At 40.0% G+C, this 21,459-nt stretch overlaps 1 protein-coding gene across 1 annotated transcript in view; it reads left to right on the top strand.

Annotated features, from left to right (window-relative positions):
• The window catches only part of GRM8 (glutamate metabotropic receptor 8), a 1,632,513-nt gene that overhangs the window by 1,407,141 nt on the left and 203,913 nt on the right, over positions 1-21,459 (top strand). The window contains exon 8 of the mRNA XM_040413776.1: positions 12,773-13,708. Within this exon, the coding sequence (XP_040269710.1) occupies positions 12,773-13,708 (936 nt within the window). The remainder of the gene's footprint in view (positions 1-12,772; positions 13,709-21,459) is intronic.

Raw genomic sequence — 21,459 nt, 5'->3', positions numbered from 1 at the left:
AATTTTGAGGGTGACTCCAAATCCAGACCTCCATGGGTTAAAAAATTTGATTTCCATATTATTATTTTTTGTGATTTTGTTGTCAGCACATTCAACTATGTAAAGAACAAAGTATTTCAGAAGAATATTTAATAAATTCAGATCTAGGATGTGTTATTTTTGTGTTCCCTTTATTTTTTTGAGCAGTGTATTTTTCTTGTATTACTGAAAAAAGGCCACTATACGCTTTCACCAAAAATAACTGCAACAGTGCAGTGGGTATATATTTTTCTTGTATTACTGAAATAAGGCCACTATACGCTTTCACCAGAAATAACTGCAACAGTGCAGTGGGTATATACACTGCTCAAAAAAATAAAGGGAACTCTTAAACAACACAATGTAACTCCAAGTCAATCACACTTCTGTGAAATCAAACTGTCCACTTAGGAAGCAACACTGAGTGACAATCAATTTCACATGCTGTTGTGCAAATGGGATAGACAACAAGTGGAAATTATAGGCAATTAGCAAGACACCCCCAATAAAGGAGTGGTTCTGCAGGTGGTGACCTGACCACTTCTCAGTTTCTATGCTTCCTGGCTGATGTTTTGGTCACTTTTGAATGCTGCCGGTGCTTTCACTCTAGTGGTAGCATGAGACGGAGTCTACAACCCACACAAGTGGCTCAGGTAGTGCAGCTTATCCAGGATGGCACATCAATGCGAGCTGTGGCAAGAAGGTTTGCTGTGTCTGTCAGCGTAGTGTCCAGAGCATGGAGGCGCTACCAGGAGACAAGCCAGTACATCAGGAGACGTGGAGGAGGCCGTAGGAGGGCAACAACCCAGCAGCAGGACCGCTACCTCCGCCTTTGTGCAAGGAGGAACAGGAGGAGCACTGCCAGAGCCCTGCAAAATGACCTCCAGCAGGCCACAAATGTGCATGTGTCTGCTCAAACGGTCAGAAACAGACTCCATGAGGGTGATATGAGGGCCCGACGTCCACAGGTGGGGGTTGTGCTTACAGCCTAACACCGTGCAGGACGTTTGGCATTTGCCAGAGAACACCAAGATTGGCAAATTCGCCACTGGCGCCCTGTGCTCTTCACAGATGAAAGCAGGTTCACACTGAGCACATGTGACAGACGTGACAGAGTATGGAGACGCCGTGGAGAACGTTCTGCTGCCTGCAACATCCTCCAGCATGACCGGTTTGGCATTGGGTCAGTAATGGTGTGGGGTGGCATTTCTTTGGAGGGCCGCACAGCCCTCCATGTGCTCGCCAGAGGTAGCCTGACTGCCATTAGGTACCGAGATGAGATCCTCAGACGCCTTGTGAGACCATATGCTGGTGCAGTTGGCCCTGGGTTCCTCCTAATGCAAGACAATGCTAGACCTGATGTGGCTGGAGTGTGTCAGCAGTTCCTGCAAGACGAAGGCATTGATGCTATGGACTGGCCCGCCTGTTCCCCAGACCTGAATCCAATTGAGCACATCTGGGACATCACGTCTCGCTCTATCCACCAACGTCACGTTGCACCACAGACTGTCCAGGAGTTGGCAGATGCTTTAGTCCAGGTCTGGGAGGAGATCCCTCAGGAGACCGTCCGCCACCTCATCAGGAGCATGCACAGGCGTTGTAGGGAGGTCATACAGGCACGTGGAGGCCACACACACTACTGAGCCTCATTTTGACTTGTTTTAAGGACATTACATCAAAGTTGGATCAGCCTGTAGTGTGTTTTTCCACTTTAATTTTGAGGGTGACTCCAAATCCAGACCTCCATGGGTTAAAAAATTTGATTTCCATATTATTATTTTTTGTGATTTTGTTGTCAGCACATTCAACTATGTAAAGAACAAAGTATTTCAGAAGAATATTTAATAAATTCAGATCTAGGATGTGTTATTTTTGTGTTCCCTTTATTTTTTTGAGCAGTGTATTTTTCTTGTATTACTGAAAAAAGGCCACTATACGCTTTCACCAAAAATAACTGCAACAGTGCAGTGGGCCTATATTTTTCTTGTATTACTGAAATAAGGCCACTATATGCTTTCACCAGAAATAACTGCAATAATGTAGTTGGTATATATTTCTCTTTTTTTACTGAAATACTGCCCTATACGGTTTCAACAGAAATAACTGCAACAGTGCAGTGGGTATATATTTTTCTTGTATTACTGAAATAAGGCACCTATATGCTTTCACCAGTATCTAATGCAACAGTGCAGTGGGTATATATTTCTCTTTTTTTACTGAAATACTGCCCTATATGCTTTTAACAGAAATAACTGCAACAGTGCAGTGGGCATATATTTTAATTGTATTACTGAAATATGGCATTATACTCTTTCACCAGAAATTATTGCAACAGTGCAGTGGGTGTTTATTTTTCTTGTATTACTGAAAAAAGGCCACTATACACTTTTAATAGAAATAACTGCAACAGTGCAGTGGTTATATATTTTTCTTGTTTTACTGAAATATTGCCTTATACTCTTTCATCAGAAATTACTGCAACAGTGCAGTGGGTATATATTTTTCTTGTATTACTGAAATAAGGCCACTATACGTTTTCACCAGAAATAACTGCAACAATGTAGTTGGTATATATTACTCTTTTTTTACTGAAATACTGACCTATACGCTTTCACCAGAACTAACTGCAACAGTGCAGTGCGTATATATTTTTCTTTGTTTACTGAAATATGTCCCTATACGCTTTCAACAGAAATAACTGCAGAAGTGACCTGAAAATTTATTTTTTGTGTTGGACTGAAATAGGCCACTTTACTCTTTTTTTAGCAGTGCGTATATATTTTTATTTTTTTAATGAAATAAGCCCCTATACTCTTTCACCAGAAATGAATGCAACCGTGCAGTGCGTTTAAATGTTTCGTGTATTACTGAAATAATGCCCTATACTCTTTCACAAGAAATGACTGCAAATGATTTTAGCATAAATAACAACAAAAGTGACCTACGTATATATTTTTTGTATTGTATTGAAATAGGCCACTAAATGATATCAGTGCAGTTAACAGCAAAAGTTACCTGCGTATATATATTTATCTTTTTCCACAGATAAAAGCCGTTAAAGGCTTTTCAACATAGCACTTGCACCCCAATAACTGCTGGAATAACAGAGAGGTATCATGAGACTATCTGGATCCCCATGTAATGTTTCCCTGCACTTGTAAATCGATTGTTTTCACAATGAGGATTTTACTATAGCTCTCCCTAGCATCTGCATATTTCTCTCCCTGACTGTGAAATGATTCCTCTCACTGTCTTTTCCATGCACTTGTAAATCGCTGGTTTTCACAATGAGGAAATTCTGATGACTCTCCCGACTAGCATCTGCACACGTATCTCTCTGCCTATGGAATTATTCCTCTCCCTATCCTTTCACTGCACTAGTAAATCGCTTCTTTCCTTCTTTTTTTTAACAATTATTTTTTCTTTCACTCTCCGTAGCGCCTGCATACACGTCTGTCCCTGACCAATGTATGATTGTGAATGGCAGCATCTAAGATAGCTGTCGTATTTATAGGGCTGTGACATCACCGGGCTGGCTGCATACATGGCATTATGGGTCATCCTGCTTCCCAAAGTTCCTTTACCCATGTCCTCACACTTGTAGCCGCCATTTTAGACGCCATTTTAGCTGCCTGCCATTGTAGGAAATAATGCGATTCGTTAGCACGAAGCATGAGGAAATTCTCATTCGTTCAGAATCAAATTTTTCCTGAAATTCGGAACAAATTCGACTTTGTCAGCTTCGATTTGCTCTTCTCTACTTATTTTCTTTGAGTTGTTCCAAGATAGCCTCTCTTATATATAATATTGGCACCCCATTTGCTATGCCCCTATACTGTGGAACACTCCTTGTCAGTTTAGAGTCCTTTAATATTAGAAATAATGGTCTGGCTATGACATTACTTAATTCTCTTCTGATATGGGGGTGTAATCCATCTGGTCCTGGCGATTTGTGTATTTTAATCTTTTTAAGATGCCGCTGTACTTCTTCCTGGGTCAGACAGGGTACTTTTAATGGGGAATTTACTTTTACATTCTGCATTTCATCTGACAGTTTATTTTCTTCAGTGAAGTGTAGTAGTGGAGAAAAAAATATTGAATAGCTTTGATTTCTCCTCATCGCTCTTTGCAACTCCCCCTTAATCACTCTGTAAAGGGCCGACACCTTCAGATTTATACTTTTTCCCATTTATATAATTGAAGAACATTTTTGTTTTGCTCTCTTTGACAATTAATCTCTTGGTCTCTAGTTTGGCCGCTTTTATTTGTTTTTTACATATTCAATTTATTTCCTTAAAGTTTTTCTGTGCGCCCTCACAGCGCCTCCTGTTTTAGTAATTTAAATGCTTTCTTCTTGTCATTTATTGCTTTCTTTACAGTTCTATATATCCACTTTGGTTTATTCTTGTTCCTTAACCTTTTATTCCCATAGGGTATGTACCTCTCACAATTAGATTTTAGGAAGCTTTTAAAAATATCCCACTTTGTGGCTGTATTTTTTATTTTTGTCCCAGTTAGTTAGGCCTATGGCCTCTCTTAGTTGGCAAAATTTTGCTTCTTTGAAGTTTGGTATTTTTGTTCCTCCCTGAAGAAACACTGAATGATAATTAGAAGGTTATTACTTTATGGTCACTATTTCCCAGGTGTCCCCCAACCTGCATATCTGTTGTTCTGTCAGGTCTATTGGTTAGTACTAAGTATAGTATGGCCGTCCCTCTAGTCTGGTCCTGAACCAGTTAGGAAAGGTAATTGTCTTTGATTATTGCCAAGAACCTGTTTCCTTTATAAGATGTACAGGTTTCAGTTTCCCAGTGTATATCTGGATAGTTGAAGTCCCCCATAATAACTACCTTATTATGATTTGCCACCTCGTCTATCTCGTTTAGTAGTAGATTTTCTGTGGACTCTGGTATATTAGGTGGTTTATAATATACTCCTATTAGTAATTTATTATTGTTTTTGCCTCCATGTATTTCTATATAACAAAACAATAACAAACACAGGTGCACTCTGTAGTCTCACTAAACCCTCAAACTGATTTTAAAATTGAGAGATTAGTCAACATGTTCTACGGTATAGAACATGTCTAAGCCCGGGCACCACGCCAAGGTTTCTCAAGTAGCCCGGGCTTAGACATGTTCTACACCGTAGAACATGTTGACTAATCTCTCAATTTTAAAATCAGTTTGAGGGTTTAGTGAGACTACAGAGTGCACCTGTGTTTGTTATTGTTTTGTTATATTGTTATATTAATTATGACATCCGCACTTGTTACCTTGTGTAGGATGTCTATTGTGGTACTTGTGGTTCGCCGCGGGCATCCTCCACCGTATGCATTTTGCTGGGGATTTCCATTAGCAACGGGCCACAAGTGCAGGATTTGCTCCCCTGTATATATGCACAACTGCATGTGGGTTCGAGCACCTCCTGCTAATGCCAACCTGTCTTCTTAGTTTGTATCCATGTATTTCTACCCACAGTGACACCACATGTTCATGTCCCTCACTTATATCTTCTCGGACTGTGGGCTTTAGACAGGATTTTACATAAAGACAGACCCCTCCCTCTCTCCGGTTTTGGCAATTCTTTCTAAACAGACTGTAACCCTGTACATTAACTGCCCAGTCATAGTTATCTTCCAGCCATGTCTCAGTTATTCCCACTATGTCATAGTCCTCCCCACACATCACTAATTCCTGTTCCCCAATTTTATTAGTCAGGATTCTGGCATTAGTATACATACATTTAAGAGGTTTATGTATATTTTTTACCCTACACCTTTCCTTCTGAACTGTTATAGTCCCTCCTTCCATTCCTCCCCCAGTTCCATTACCTTGCCCCAGGTCTCTATCTGCACTATCTTCCCTTCCTATAATGTAATTACCCTTCCCCCAGTCCCTAGTTTAAATACTCCTCCAACCTTCTAGCCATCTTCTCCCCCAACACAGATGCCCCTTCCCCATTGAGGTTGAGACCATCTCTATGATAGAGCCTGTAGCCGAGAGAGAAGTCGTTCCAGTTCTCCAGGAACCCAAACCCCTCCATCCTATACCAGTTCTTGATCCACTTGTTAACCTTCCTAATCTCCTGCTGCCTTTCTTGTGTGGCTCGTGGTACAGGCAGTATTTTGGAAAATACTACCTTTGAGATCCTTTCCCTAAATTTTTGACCTTAACCTCTAAAATCATTTTTAAGGATGCTCCACCTACCTCTAACTTTGTCATTGGTTCTGATATGGACCATGACCGTTGGATCTTCTCCAGTCCCTCCCAGTAATCCGTCAACCCGATCCGCGATGTGTCGGACTCTAGCGCCAGGAAGACAGCACACTGTTCGGCGATCACGGTCCACACATTGCCCTATCTGTTCCCCTAATAATGGAGTCTCCCACTACCAGCAACTGTCTAGCCTGCCCTGCTCTCCTGATTCCCTGCTTACTGGAGCTGACATTCCCTGACTGGCAGAGGAAGTGTCCGGCTGCAGTAGTGCCGCCCCTAGACTGACATCCCCCTCATCTGCCAAACGTTCAAACTTGTTGGGGTGTGTCAGATCAGGGCTAGCATCCCTAGAACTCTTCCCTCTACCCCGCTTTCTGTTACCCAGCTAGCTACCTCACTTTCCTCAGCCTCCTCTCTGTCACCCTCCCTCTCATCTACCCCAAAGAGTGCTTGCTCAGTGAAAAGCAAACACTTTTGCAAATTGTCAATGTCTCTCAGTGTTGCAACTTGCCTGTTTAGAGACTCGATTTGCGATTCCAAACGGGTAATTTGCTCACATCTTGAACAAAGATATACACCCTCGAACGGCTGTTCCAGGACTGCATACATCATGCAAGATGTGCACTGGACTGCGTTGTCAATTGTGCAACACATACTAAATGGGGATTACAACACACCGTTTGACGATCCCGGTCTTTGTGACAGATTGCCCTATCTGTGCCCCTAATAATTGAGTCTCCCACTACCAGCACCTGTCTGCCCTGCTCTCCTGGTCCCTGCTTACTGGAGCCGACATTCCCCTGACTGGCAGAGGAAGTGTCTGGCTGCAGCAGTGCTCTCTCTGAACTGACATCCCCCTCATCTGCCAACCTTGCAAACTTGTTGGGGTGTTTCAGATCAGGGCTAGCATCCCTGGCACTCTTCCCTCTACCCCGCTTTCTAACTTTTATCCAGCTAGCTACCTCACTTTCCTCAGTCTCCTCGCTACCACCCTCCCCCACATCTACCCCAAAGAGTGCTTGCTCACTGAGCAGCAAACTCTTTTCCTAATTGTCAACGCCTCCTTAAACTCGCCCGTTTAGATACTCGATGTGTGATTTGAAACGGTCAATTTGCTCACATTTTGAACAAAGATATGCACCCTCAAACGGCTGTTTCAGGACTGCATACATTAGACAAGATGTGCACTGGACTGCGCTGTCAATAATGAACCAAATACTATATAATGCAGTGATAAGAAACTGATTTACTGCAGTCCCCCACTAAAGTCCCTGAATCTTAAGTCACTAAATCTAAAGTCACACACTTAATACAAACACACACTTAAAAATCAAACACGCGAACACTCACAAACTCGCATTATTTTCCTGCTTAAATAAATGGAGCTCTCAAAACAGCCTGCTTTTTTTTCTTCTGGATTCAAAGTGATGTGCGAATTAATCACTCGTATCTTGTTCATTGATACAGTTTCTATGTAGTAAAATACAGGCTCATTTTATCGTGTCAGAAAAATCTTAACATTCCTTGGTAAATATGACAGGTTTTAATGTAGAGAACATGAATTTCAGCCAAGCATTATCAGTTTACAATATTTAATGGACAGTAGTTGCTGGAGCTATGTTTGCAATTAAAGGCTATGTACACCTTTTGGAGGCAATTTTTGTTTATGATTGCATTTTACTCATTTTTGTCTAAAACTATATTTTCAACTGGCCTTTATTAAAAATTTTGAGCCATTCTGTCACAGAGGGATAATTGTTTTTCTATGCTGTGTGCATCCTACTTTCACTTTGTGCTGCTCAGCTAATAAACTTTATCTCTAAACTACTAAGAGACCATAAACACTTATTAAAGTCACATTCTTATCAGTAAGATAAGGATTGAGCTTTAATGAATGTTAATAATGTAAGTGATCAGAAATAAGTCTTCCTTCTCCTCAGATGACGTAAAATACAGAAAATCCATAGGCAGCTACTACAGCATCCCAGCTCTGTACAGAAAAATGGATTCCATATTGTTAATAAAGACCAATGGAAAAAAAATATTTTTAGCTCAAAATAAGTACAATGCAATAATAAAAAATTGTGCCCAAAGGTATACATAGCCTTTAATATTACATTTAATATATTTTGGCATTATGATATCCCTAACTCTCTATACTGCTAAGGAATCCACTAGTCTGTCGTCATTACTGCATGAATTCCCATTAGTACCATATCTGTGAGGCTGTCATGCACTGTACTTAAATTAATTTTCCAGGATTACTTTTGGATGATCTATCTTTATCACAGGTCATCAATACCAGATCAGCAGGGATCCAATAAAAGATCAGGTTCTGTAAGAAGGTACTAGAACTACACAACTTTGTCTGGAGTGTAGTGGCCATGTCTGGTTACTACAGCACATCTCACATTCAAGTGAAATAAATCCTTTTGATTCTTTGATCACACATCATTCTAAATATTTATTTCCATCTTGGATTCTTGGGCAGAGTGGTATATACTGTTCCATTTAGTAACTCATCCAATTGTAAATAAATGTATATATTCAGAGCAGCAACATTGTGGCTTGTGAGTGATATCCTGCTCCCGGGCCAGTATAATGTGGGTCAAAGTTCTGACTCACCAATTGTATACCAACCTAATGTCCCATGTATTTAGAGATGGTACTGAATTCTCAACACAGTTGTGATTCTTTCTGTATGACTTGTCTTCTGCCCTTCTGATATATGAGAGCAGAACTTTGCACAAAATCGGTATAACAGAGGGGAAAATGTGTTGTATTATAGTATCACTGTATGTGTGGTGATCTGGATGGCATATTTGCATGGGCAGTGTGGTTGTTGGCACATTTGTATATGCAGTACTACTACTTACTACTTTGTGGACACTGCTGTGTGATTAGTATAATATTTTAGGCTTTGGCTATATAAATATAATTACTGTCAGAAAATAAGATTCTTTCAATATTTCCATGCTTGAGGCTCCAGAATGGCAGTTACTAATTATATTTACATGACACTGAGCAATAAAATGAGCAATAATAATGATGATCTATGCATAGTCATCAATATGATGACCCACCATTCAGCTGTTAGCGGCACCTGCAGGTTCGGAAGTAAATTGTGTGCAGAGCTACTGGCTGTTCTTAGGTACTGATACCCACCTCCCATTGAATAGGACTATAGATGAGCGCACTGATAGAAACACCGCAGGAGAAATGATAGCACAGGCTTCCAGTATCCGTAGTTTCAGGTGCTGCACATCTCGTATCTTCACAGCATAGACAATTGCCTTCAGAGATAAAAGTCTAAGGGGGTCAGATCGGGAGACCTTGGGGGCCATTCAACTGGCCCACGACGACCAATCCACTTTCCAGGAAACTGTTCATCTAGGAATGCTCGGACATGACACCCATAATGTGGTGGTGCACCATCTTGCTGGAAAAACTCAGGGAACGTGCCAGCTTCAGTGCATAAAGAGGGAAACACATCATCCTGTAGCAATTTCGCATATCCAGTGGCCTTGAGGTTTCCATTGATGAAGAATGGCCCCACTATCTTTGTACCCCATATACCACACCATACCATCAATTTTTTTGTTCCAACAGTCTTGGAGGGATCTATCCAATGTGGGTTAGTGTCAGACCAATAGCGGTGGTTTTGTTTGTTAACTTCACCATTCACATAAAAGTTTGCCTCATCATTGAACAAAATCTTCTGCGTAAACTGAGGGTCCTGTTCCAATTTTTGTTTTGCCCATTCTGCAAATTCAGTGCGCCGATCTGGGTCATCCTCGTTGAGATGCTGCAGTAGCTGGAGTTTGTAAGGGTGCCATTTGTGAGTAGCTAATATCCGCCGAAGGGATGTTCGACTAATGCCACTCTCCAGTGACATGCGGTGAGTGCTACGCGGGCTCTTGCTGAATGAAGCTAGGACAGCCACTGATGTTTCTTCATTAGAGACAGATTTCATGCGTCCACATTTTGGCAAATCCAACACTGAACCAGTTTCACGAAACTTAGCAAGCAGTTTGCTAACTGTAGCATGGGAGATGGGTGGTCTCGTAGGGTGTCTTGCATTGAAATCTGCTGCAATGACCCGGTTACTGCGTTCACCAGACATCAACACAATTTCTATCCTCTCCTCACATGTTAACCTCGACGACATGTCAATGGCTGTAAACAAAGAGAAACTTGTAAATAACTCATGAAAGAATAAAGTTACGTTAAAACCAAGCACACCATTGTTTTTCGGGTAAAATTCCCAATAAGTTTGATGTGTCACATGACCCTCTTCCTATTGAAAAAACAAAAGTTGGATTCAAAATGGCCGACTTCAAAATGGCCACCATGGTCACCACCCATCTTGAAAAGTTTCCTCCCTCACATATACTAATGTGCCACAAACAGGAAGTTAATATCACCAACCATTCCCATTTTATTAAGGTGTATCCATATAAATGGCCAACCCTGTATATTAGATTTGTCCAATCAGCAGAGCTTTTAGAATAGATTGGTTCTATTAGCAGAGCTGTTAGAATAGATTTGTCCTATCAGCAGAGCGGTTAGAATCAATTTGTCCAATCAGCAGGGCTTCTTCATTTGTATAAGCCCTGCTGATTAAACAAGTTGATTTTGTAAAATCTTTTTGCTCAATATCAGCTTCAGTACCCAAGCACAGCCACTACACAGTGTAAGAACATGTGGTGTCCTAGCTCTGTACACCATGCACTTTTGAAATCTGGAAACCCTCTAACAGCTGATCAGTGCGGTGCTAGGTGTAGGACCACCATCGATCTCATATTGACCTATCCTGTGGATAGTTCATCATTGTGCTAATTCAAGAAAACCCATTGAATGCATGTAACATTGGGTATACTTTTTTAGTCTTCAATTTATATTATATATATATTATATTTAGGGTACAATGCAGTGTTAATTGCGTTTTGTACAACAAAGACTACTTTTGAACAGTAAGAGCCTTTGCATGTGTACTTATTCACGTATGTAATAACTGTGAAAATCATCTTTATTGTCTGACATCTTAATTTGACTAATTCAAATATCACCCCCCCCCCCCAAAAAAGATATGAATCCCACTAGCAACCTGCTCTCTGTGGGATCATGTGGGGACCAGACTTAATCATATATACCAAATCAAATAAATGCCCTCTCCACTAATGGATGACTAACAAATACTTATATTAAATAACTTTATTATTTGTAAAAAATAATAAACATATAAAATCAATTATAACAGCGGCATACATATACAAAAAAGGAGGGTACAATGGTACTTAAAGGGAACCTGTCATGTGGATATTTGATTATAATCTAACTAATTATATACAAGTATTAACTACTAAAAAGTACCTTAGATGTATTCACTTATTGGTGTGACAGATGGTTAATATGCACACAAAGATGCCGCATGCCGCATGCTAATGAGCTGATTTGAGTCCAGCGTGATGTCATTGAGTCCAGCGTTTATTTAATTAACAGCTATAGCCACTCCCCTGCCCACCTGCTGCTGATTCATATAGAAAAAAACTGTCATTCAGCAGCAGGTGGGCGGGGAGAGTCAGGAGCTCATGAATATTCATGACTCATCATTATCAGCTGGAGCTTTTCAATACAAGATGTTGGCAGATTGACTGGGTCAATTAAAGAAAGTGACCCAGCATTTTGCTAAGCGAATCAGTCACTTATTTATGTTGCCCTTAGTTAGGACACCATAAAACTGGTGTCAGGTTCCCTTTAAGTTATGTTACTGTATTGGGCTTAATCAATCTTACTAAAACATCCAAGTCTATCAAGGGATCAGATACATATATAATGGTACATATAACGTGCATAGTGCTATATAAGGTAAATATAATGTCCCAAAACAACTGATAAAAGGTAGGTGTAGCAAGCTGAAAAGATAAAAAGGATCACATGTTATACAAAAAAGCATATCCCTAAATTAATAGTGTAATATAGACAAAAGTGCCTTCAGCCACGACGTACGTTTCGCTTGCCAGCTTCCTGAAGGCACTTTGGTCTGTATTACACTATTCATTTGGGGCTATGCTTTGTTTGTATAACATGTGATCCTTTTTATCTTTTCATCTTGCTACCCCTACCTTCTATCCTTTGTTTTGGGACATTATACAGTATTTACCCTATATAGCACTATGCACCTTATATGTACCATTATATATGTATGAGATCCCTTGATAGACTTGGATGTTTTAGTAAGATTAATTAAGCCCAATACAGTCACATAACTTAAGTACCATTGTACGCTCCTTTTTTGTATATGTATGCCGCTGTCAATTGATTTTATATGTTTACTATTTTGTACAAATAGTAAAGTTATTTTAATATTAGTATTTGTTAGTCATTCATTAGTGGGGAGGGCAATGGGCATTCATTTGATTTGGTGTATATAATTAAAATATCACAAAAATATTTGTACTTCTTTTCAATATTTTCATTTTTTGCATTTTCACATGTGAATGAATCAGAAAGTTATAAATGTTTCATTTTTACAGGTAGAAGACATGCAGTGGACAAGCAGAGAACAGACACAGCCAGCATCAGTTTGTAGCCTGCCGTGCAAGCCTGGAGAAAGAAAGAAAACTGTAAAAGGAGTCCCTTGCTGTTGGAATTGTGAGAGATGCGAAGGTTACCATTACCAGGCAGACGAGCTGACCTGTGACCTTTGTCCTTTGGATCAAAAACCAAATGCAAATCGCACAGGCTGTACGCTAATCCCTATTATCAAACTTGAATGGCACTCTCCCTGGGCCATTGTTCCCGTCTTCATAGCCATTTTGGGGATAGTGGCAACAACATTTGTAATTGTCACATTTGTACGATACAATGATACACCCATTGTGAGAGCATCTGGGCGTGAGCTGAGCTATGTGTTACTAACTGGGATTTTTTTGTGTTATGCAATCACATTTTTAATGATCGGAACTCCTGATATGGTAATATGCTCTCTGAGACGTATATTCTTGGGGCTTGGCATGTGCTTCAGCTATGCTGCTTTGCTTACAAAAACCAACAGGATTCATCGAATATTTGAACAAGGAAAGAAATCTGTGACTGCCCCAAAGTGTATAAGCCCAGCTTCTCAGCTAGTTATTACTTTTAGCCTTATATCTGTTCAGTTGCTTGGAGTTTTCATATGGTTTATAGTAGATAATCCCGAAATCATAGTAGACTATGGAGAACAAAGAACACCAGACCCAGAAAATGCCCGAGGGGTTCTTAAATGTGACATTTCAGAACTTTCTTTAATCTGTTCCTTGGGATACAGTATTCTGCTGATGGTTACATGTACTGTTTATGCCATTAAAACTAGAGGAGTGCCAGAAACCTTCAATGAAGCCAAACCCATTGGATTTACAATGTACACAACCTGCATCATCTGGTTAGCTTTTATTCCAATATTTTTTGGAACAGCGCAATCAGCAGAAAGGGTAAGTACCACTAATTCTGCAATAATGTTTTCCTCTATTTACTTGAAACTATATAAATATTGGAAAACCATTTTAAGAGCATGACTTTGCGACTTTTTTCATCTCAAAATTTGGTAACAATTTTGTCAACAATTTTGTAATACATAGTGCAAAAAGGAAGCGTGTGGAACTTATCATGTACATGGCAGTGTGTAATATCTATCATAATTTAATCTTATATTTTGTGCCTAATCAGGTAAATACTAATAAATTCTCTAACTTTGGTAAAATGTTTCACTGAACATAGCTGGTTTAAGAAATCAAACTCAATAGGCAGAAACGCCTAAGGTTGTACACATAAAATAGCTGAAGGTCTTATCACTCCCAATCCCCTCATACATATGGATGCTCAACTCGGTGAAGCAAGCATGTAATTTCAGTAGGAATATCAAGAGGAAGTTTCTGCCCAAGAGCAAAAGTATTTGGCAGTTGATATGCAACTGCTCTGTCTTATCTCCCACATTGGAGAAGAGATGGGTGCAGGAATGGACTGGCCATAGACCCTACAGTGAAATTTCCCAGTGCGCTAATGCCAAGGGGGACACCCAAGGCCTCCCTATGGCCTCCAGTCAGGTACTTAAAGATCTGATGCTCTCAGCATTAATTCATGTAGAAACATAAGACATTTATACATATGGCCAGTGGACACAGGTGCCCTCCAGAAGTCAACTGTATTGCCTCAGTACTATGATACAGTTTCACACTGTGGTGTAAGTGGCAGTATTTTGTGCTGCACTTTAGTATTTGGTTTTGCAGAGGCAGTATTTTGTACTGCACTACAGTATTGCTGGTCCCACCTATTTCTATTGTCCCTGTCAGTTTGGACTCATTCATGGGGCCCTTTTAGTTTTAGTATTTTCCAGGGCCACTTTCAGTTCCTAGTCTGCCCCTGGTTGGGTGGCATATATCTAATGTGAATGGCTGGCTTAAGAATGATTCTCTTCCACTATCCAATCTAATGTTCAATTTGTCTGCTTAGAATTTACAAGCAACATGTTCTGACCTAAAAAAGCCAGTGTTCAAGTATCACTTGTCAAAGATAAATATGTGTTACTCAGACATTTATAAAAGAAGATCAACATTCACATTTTTGTATGTTATTTATGGGTATATGGCCTGCAATACAAATATTTCTTTCAGCTGATATTCTTTGTTATCATTCTCATCCTAGCCATAATTTACAAACCTTCAGCATATTTACGTGTTTCAGTTCACCCTTGTCCTCAATTATGGCTCTGCTAGCTACATGAGATATAAAAATGGACCATGGTGGTCAGAAAAACTGATGGCTGGTGGCGCTTTAATGACAAATAAATGAATCAAGGCCTTTAAATGGACAGTGTGCCTGTTCACTATTTCTTTCTTGCTTTTTCAATGCAATGAGTGCAACAATCAATAGTTTAATCACATTGTAGTTGCTGCATTCCTAAAGGCTAGCCTGCTGAATACAATGCAAATAAAAGCAATTGCAGGCAGAATAATTAAAACACTAAGCATGTGCCCCAACTAAATGCAATATTGTACTTACCGTTATGTAAAAAACATAGCTTGCATTTCAGAATTTATATTTTAATGAAATCTATATAAACTTTGAAATTTATATATAAAAGTGAAATACATAATGAAAGAAAAGTTAAATGTCTAATGCAAAAATACTTTAACTTTCAGAAGGATTTCATTGGGATAGAACTTTTACAATATTTCCAAAGTTAAAAAAAGCACCTTTTAGTTCTATGGAGTCACAGGAGTAATCACATGATCATTTACTAACACTCATCATATATATATATATATGGAATTGACTACAAGCAAATTTATTTTATTGTGGCATACTTTCTGTTAATAAAATCAACTGCCAAACAGCAGTTTCTGTAACATACTGTACCTTTCATAGAAAAGTCTATCTGAAAAGAGGCTTAATAATAAAGAAGACATCAAATACAAAAGTTAGTGAATTAATCTGTAGGTGTCCTATACATCCTATTAAGAAAATAATGAGCAAATCGGAAGCAGGATGTTGATATATTTTAGCGTCTGCTTAGACTTTCTTTCTACTCTTTAATCTCTATAGCTTAGGAAAAATAGTTATTCTATTCATCTGTTATTCTTGTGGCATTTCTTTGCTATTGCTCTGGGCTTGTGTCACGCTTCAGCGTGGGAGGGAAACACCACACCGAGCATAGGAGGGAAGGGGGAAACAGGAAATCAGGCCTGAGAAATAGGGAAGGAAGATGGACACCTCCTAGTGAAAACCCTAACCAAAATCCTCACTACCAGTATGAAGTGACCCCAAAAGTAGGTGAGTTCATACGCAGGAATACCTAGAGTCCTATTTAGCCCTATAGGACCCCGGACGAGACTACCTGTTCCTCCAAAAGGAAGGACAAACAGGAGTCTACTTCAGGATTAATATAAACAATAGGGAAATGCAACACAGAGAACCCAAACAAAATACAAAAGGGAAAGGAAATACTTAGCTTCAAAGAGGCTAGGGAAGCACCAGGAACTCAGCCGAGATCCAATCAAAAACAATCCACAGGCACAGAAGCTATAAACAGCAAAGTGGGAGAAGCAACTATAAATAAGGAAGGTTAAATGACCACATAAGCAAAACCTGGATGCAAGGGGTGTGGCCATTACCAGACACAACACAGACACCTGTTGATCCACAAGGAAAACCTGTCAGATTAAACCACGTGTTGCCAGTCTCACAGCTCTCCTGCCACTCACTGTCGTCAGGATGTCCGTATGTCTCGCTACGTCCATGACAGCTTGCTGAATAGCAGGAATTAGCAATTTCACATATTATGATATACAGTATATATGGGAAATTGTGCTGTTAAACAAAATTATGTAATACTAAATTTGTTACTAGAAATAAAGCACAGGTAGCGTGTTCTTTCTTCCTCTATTTTTTATTCTCATCGTGACATTATTGCTGATTAGAGATGAGCGAATTTTATGTTATAAAATTCATTCATGCTTCGTTTGGTGGTAAAAGCAGAATTGCATCATGGATTCCGTTACCATGGACCATAATGCAATTCTATGATGGAATGCCTTTAGAGCCATTCCGTTATTCATTCCATCATAATAGAAGTCGGCTGCAAAATGGATCCGTCCCGTTTCCTTTAACCAGGAGAGACATTCCGTTATGCATTAGGCTATAGAATTGCGTTATGGTCCATGGTAATGGAATCCATAACGCAATTCAGCTTATACCAGTAAAGAATTTCAAAATATTATTATTTTTGTGATGTCTACTGTGAACATTTTCCCTAGATCCAAATAGACCGATTTGGTGCTCCCATCGACGCAGCTCTTTTGAAAAGTATCTGTTGGATCACCAACCTTTTGTTACATACTATTATTAATGAATGCTTTTTAATACATATATGTTTCAGCACACAATCTATTGAAACACCTTTACCTTTCAACCTATATGTACAACCCAACACCAACATCCCATTTAACAAATTCCATTTAACAGTTCCAGGTGATAGAGTGCCTGTTCCATTATACACATATCGGAATTTCAAAATATGAAATTCGTCATCTCTATTGCTGATTATTCATCAACCAATAGTTCTCCACTTTATCTTATTTATTATATTTCCTCATGCATTACTTTCCTAAATTATTTTATTACTTACAAATTTCAACTAAAAACAGGAAAGAAAGGTCAGACAAAAAAAGAGAAGACTTTCAACACCCCTTAGGTCATGTCCAGCAAGAACCTAAACCTCTGGGTCATGCCATTAAATATTCTAGATATTCTCCTATTTGCAATGGCTAATCCTGACCCTACCTTGGAAAACAGGGTTCATGTAGGGTCAAGAATGCAATGTAGAAAATTATTGTCATGTCTAATAATGTTTATTGACCTTTTCACAATTTATATAATATGTAAATTGATAAAGCCTATGTAGTGTCCTGGTTTTAAAACAACTCATCTAGAATATAGAATCATTATTACATAGTCCATATCCTTTTAACCTTATTCTATATGAAAAAAAATAATCCTCACAGCTTTTTCACACTAAAAATCAATATTAAAAAAACATTCTCTGTGGGGAGGAGTCTGACCGCACTAGATGGCCGACGCATGAACCTTGGTCTCCCACAGCCAGACACCAGTTATAGCTTTTTAATAGCAGAAAGAGGAAATATGGTCAAGATCCAACCTAAAGGAAGGTCTATGGAAGTAGCTGTGACTTCTAAAGATGGTCAATCACACCCTAACCTGGACAAATTCCTAAAGAAGAACCAGCAAGATGTTGCTCTCATAAGATACAGACAGAGCTGCAACAGGAGACAATAGTGAGGAGAGCAACCAAGCTGAAGGCTCTAATGCCTTTGTTATCCAAGAGGATAAAGCGCTGACCCGTGCTCTGGCACCTTTAGCCTCTGAGATGAGTGAGAGTAAAGAGGACGTCTGCCATATCGACAGGCTAGAACAGGGCTAACTGGACCTTCTTGCATTCTCCCAGACAGTCAAAGAAAAGGTTGCACAGTGTACCATGCTGAACCAAGCTCACCTCTGCCTTGAACATAAGGAGAACTGAAGAAGATGGTGGAATGTCCGCATCCGAGGCCTACCTGATGCTACCAACACCGAGTCCGTCCCCGCCATTGCATGCCAGATTTTTGCCTCACTCCTGGGTCCAGAAAGAGTGGAGCAGATTGTTATTGAATGTGTGCAGAGGGAGCTGAAGCCGAAGCCCTCATCGGGAGAGCCGTCACGTGATATAGTTTGCGGCATACTCATGTGGACACTATGGCAGTACTATCTGCAGCAAAAGACGCAAAAGAATTTACCTTCGGGGGCACATTCCTGTCCTTTTACCAAGACCTCTCCCTGTCCACTTTGCTTAAGAGGAGAAGGTTTGCACCGCAAGCATCCGGTCTGATGGGAAATGCATCCCGTACTTATTTCAGGAGCGGGCAAGAAAGTTATCAACAAGACCAATGGAGACCTCCCAGCTGCATGGAATCTTCTTCAGATGGATCATGTGGAATTCTGGCCACCCATAGATGACAACGACACCATTGCGGCCATGGTCCCTGGCTTCAAGGTAAAGTCTTTGAGGTACAACCCCACTTCTGGGAGAACCGCACCAATCTGAAGTCCGACTATGTTTCTTTGGACTTTGCAAGTAGACATTAAGAACCTTCCGCATGAGGTTAAGCCACTAATTCTTTCTTATACTTACATTTTGGGGATTCACAGGTCCCACGAGTGGTAGTGTCAATGTCCAGCACTGCGCTCTATTATGGATCACTTGTAAGAGATGACATAGTTTAAGCTGCACCTACTGTACATGGCTTCGGTTAGCGATCAGGTTATACGTTTATTCCTCCCCCTTATTTTGTTTAAAATATGCTTCAGGTTTTCCCACCATGTTTACCTTTCCATAATAGTTCACTATTTATTAGTTTTCAGATATGGTTTTCCTTTATTAAAAATCATGGCAATGTCTTGCATACAGAAAGAAATATTTACTATGATTAGGGTTGAGTGAAGCATTTAAATATATGTCTCTCAGCTATGATAAATGGTTCCATGCACCGAGCCCAGACTCTGCATAATGTAGGGTTAGCATAGGTTTTTGTAACTCCATTAATTTTATTTTCAAAGACCATAGGGGCAGATTCCTGCTGCTTAAGGGTTTAATTGGCGCTGCTCTCCTAACCATTTGTAATCTCTATGCCCCGAATACCCGCACAGTAGCCTGGTTAAAAGATACTCTACAAAAAAAATCAAGATATTTTGTGATGGGCTGATTCTGATAGGATGTGACTTGAATCTCACCATGAATCCACTAATTGACACATGTTCAGCAAGTCGCCCTTCTCCCAAAAGGCATTCAGAAGCCTACAACTCACCATCAAGCACTTAGAATTGATAGATGTTTGGTGACTTTTGCATCCACAAGATCGTGATTACACATTCTTATCCATCCTCCACAGTAGCTATCATAGGCTAGACTACTTTTTACTGGGCAGCAGACATCTCCCTGGGGTCGTTGATGCCTCTATAGGTAATATTTCCATGTCCGACCACTCTCCCATTTTTCTCAAACTGATTCTACAAGATGTCCCCACGCAAGCATGGACCTGGCAACTCAACCCAACACTCCTAGATTCCAAACAGACTCTACTCAATCTAGCTTCCAAGATAGACACTTATTTTATGATTAACAATTGCACTACCTCTAATGAAGCAGCTATCTGGGAGGCTCACAAGGCCTACATACGTGGTGAGTTGATATCTCTGGGCTCTCACATTAAGAAGCTACACGCACAGTGTCGGCCTTACTTTTTTCTAAAGCGTAAGTGGAATGCTCTCATAAAAAATCTCTGTCAGTGCGGGACCAAAAGCTATTGGTTTCCTTAGGCAAGCAATATGCATATAGTGAGAAGGGTGTTAAGATTATGGACTCATTGATCAAAAAAGCTTAACAACGTGCTTATGTCCAGCAGATTAAATCGCCAAAGAACCAGATATTTTCTTCCACTGAGGATATAGCATTCCAATTCACACAATTCAATAGCAAACTCTAATATATATGTCAACATGAATCCACGCACAACATTTCTACTTGCATGTGGTGCATCCAAGCTTTCCTTGAATCACTGTCCTTGCCGAGTCTTTCAGGTGAGGAGGCGAAGAAGCTGGTTACCCCTGTCTCTAGTCTAGAGATGACATAGTTTATAAGGCTGAAAAAAAGATATCTGTCTACCTACATAGTTCAGCTTGTTGACCTGCAAGTAGATCCAGAGGGAGGCAAAAAAAAACTGTGAGGTAGAAACCAATTTTATTTATTTTAGTGGAAAAAAAATCCTTCCCGACAGCAATCAGGCAATAAGAATAACTCCCTGGATCAATGACCTCTTCAGAAATCTAATAAGTAAAACCTGTAATATTATTACATTCTAGAAATACATCCAGGCCCCTCCTGAACTCTTTTAGTGAGTTCACCATCACCTCCTCCTCAGGCAGAGAGTTCCATAGTCTCACTGCTTTTACCGTAAAGAATCCTCTTCTATGTTTGTGTAGAAACCTTCTTTCTTCTAGACACAAAGGATGACCCCTTGTCACAGTCTTGGGAATAAGTAGTTGATGAGACAAATCTTTGTACTGACCCCTGATATATTTATACATGGTTATAAGATTTCCCCTCAGTCATTTTTTTTCTAAAGTAAATAACCCTAATTTTTTAAATCTTTCTGGGTACTGTAGTCCACCCATTCCAGTTATTACTTTAGTTGCCCTCCTCTGAACTCTCTCCAGTTCTGCTATGTATTCTTTGTTTACAGGAGTCCAGAACTGTACACAGTACCCCATGTGTGGTCTAACTAGCGATTTGCAAAGTAACAGGACTATGTTCTTATCACGTGCATCTATTAGTGTTGATCGAGCACCAAAGTGCTCTGGTGCTCGGGCCAAACATCTCAGGATGCTCCGGTGCTCCCCCGAGCACCAGAGCACAATGGAAGTCAATGGGGGAACCCGAGCATTAAACCAGGCACCCCCTGCTCTAAAGAGGGGAGGGTGTCTGGGTAATAGGAAAAGGTCAGAAATTGATGGAAACACCACTGAAATGGTTCGGGAACAGCATGGAGAGGATGTCTGGATGCATCTTTGACTACCAGGTCACTTCTGGGAACGATGTTGTCCGAGTAGTATGCCACTTTTACAGACTGACAAT

The sequence above is a fragment of the Bufo bufo genome, chromosome 1 (genome assembly GCF_905171765.1).
Source record: "Bufo bufo chromosome 1, aBufBuf1.1, whole genome shotgun sequence".
Classification (NCBI taxonomy): Eukaryota; Metazoa; Chordata; class Amphibia; order Anura; family Bufonidae; genus Bufo; species Bufo bufo.
This window is presented reverse-complemented; position numbering and strand designations above follow the sequence as displayed.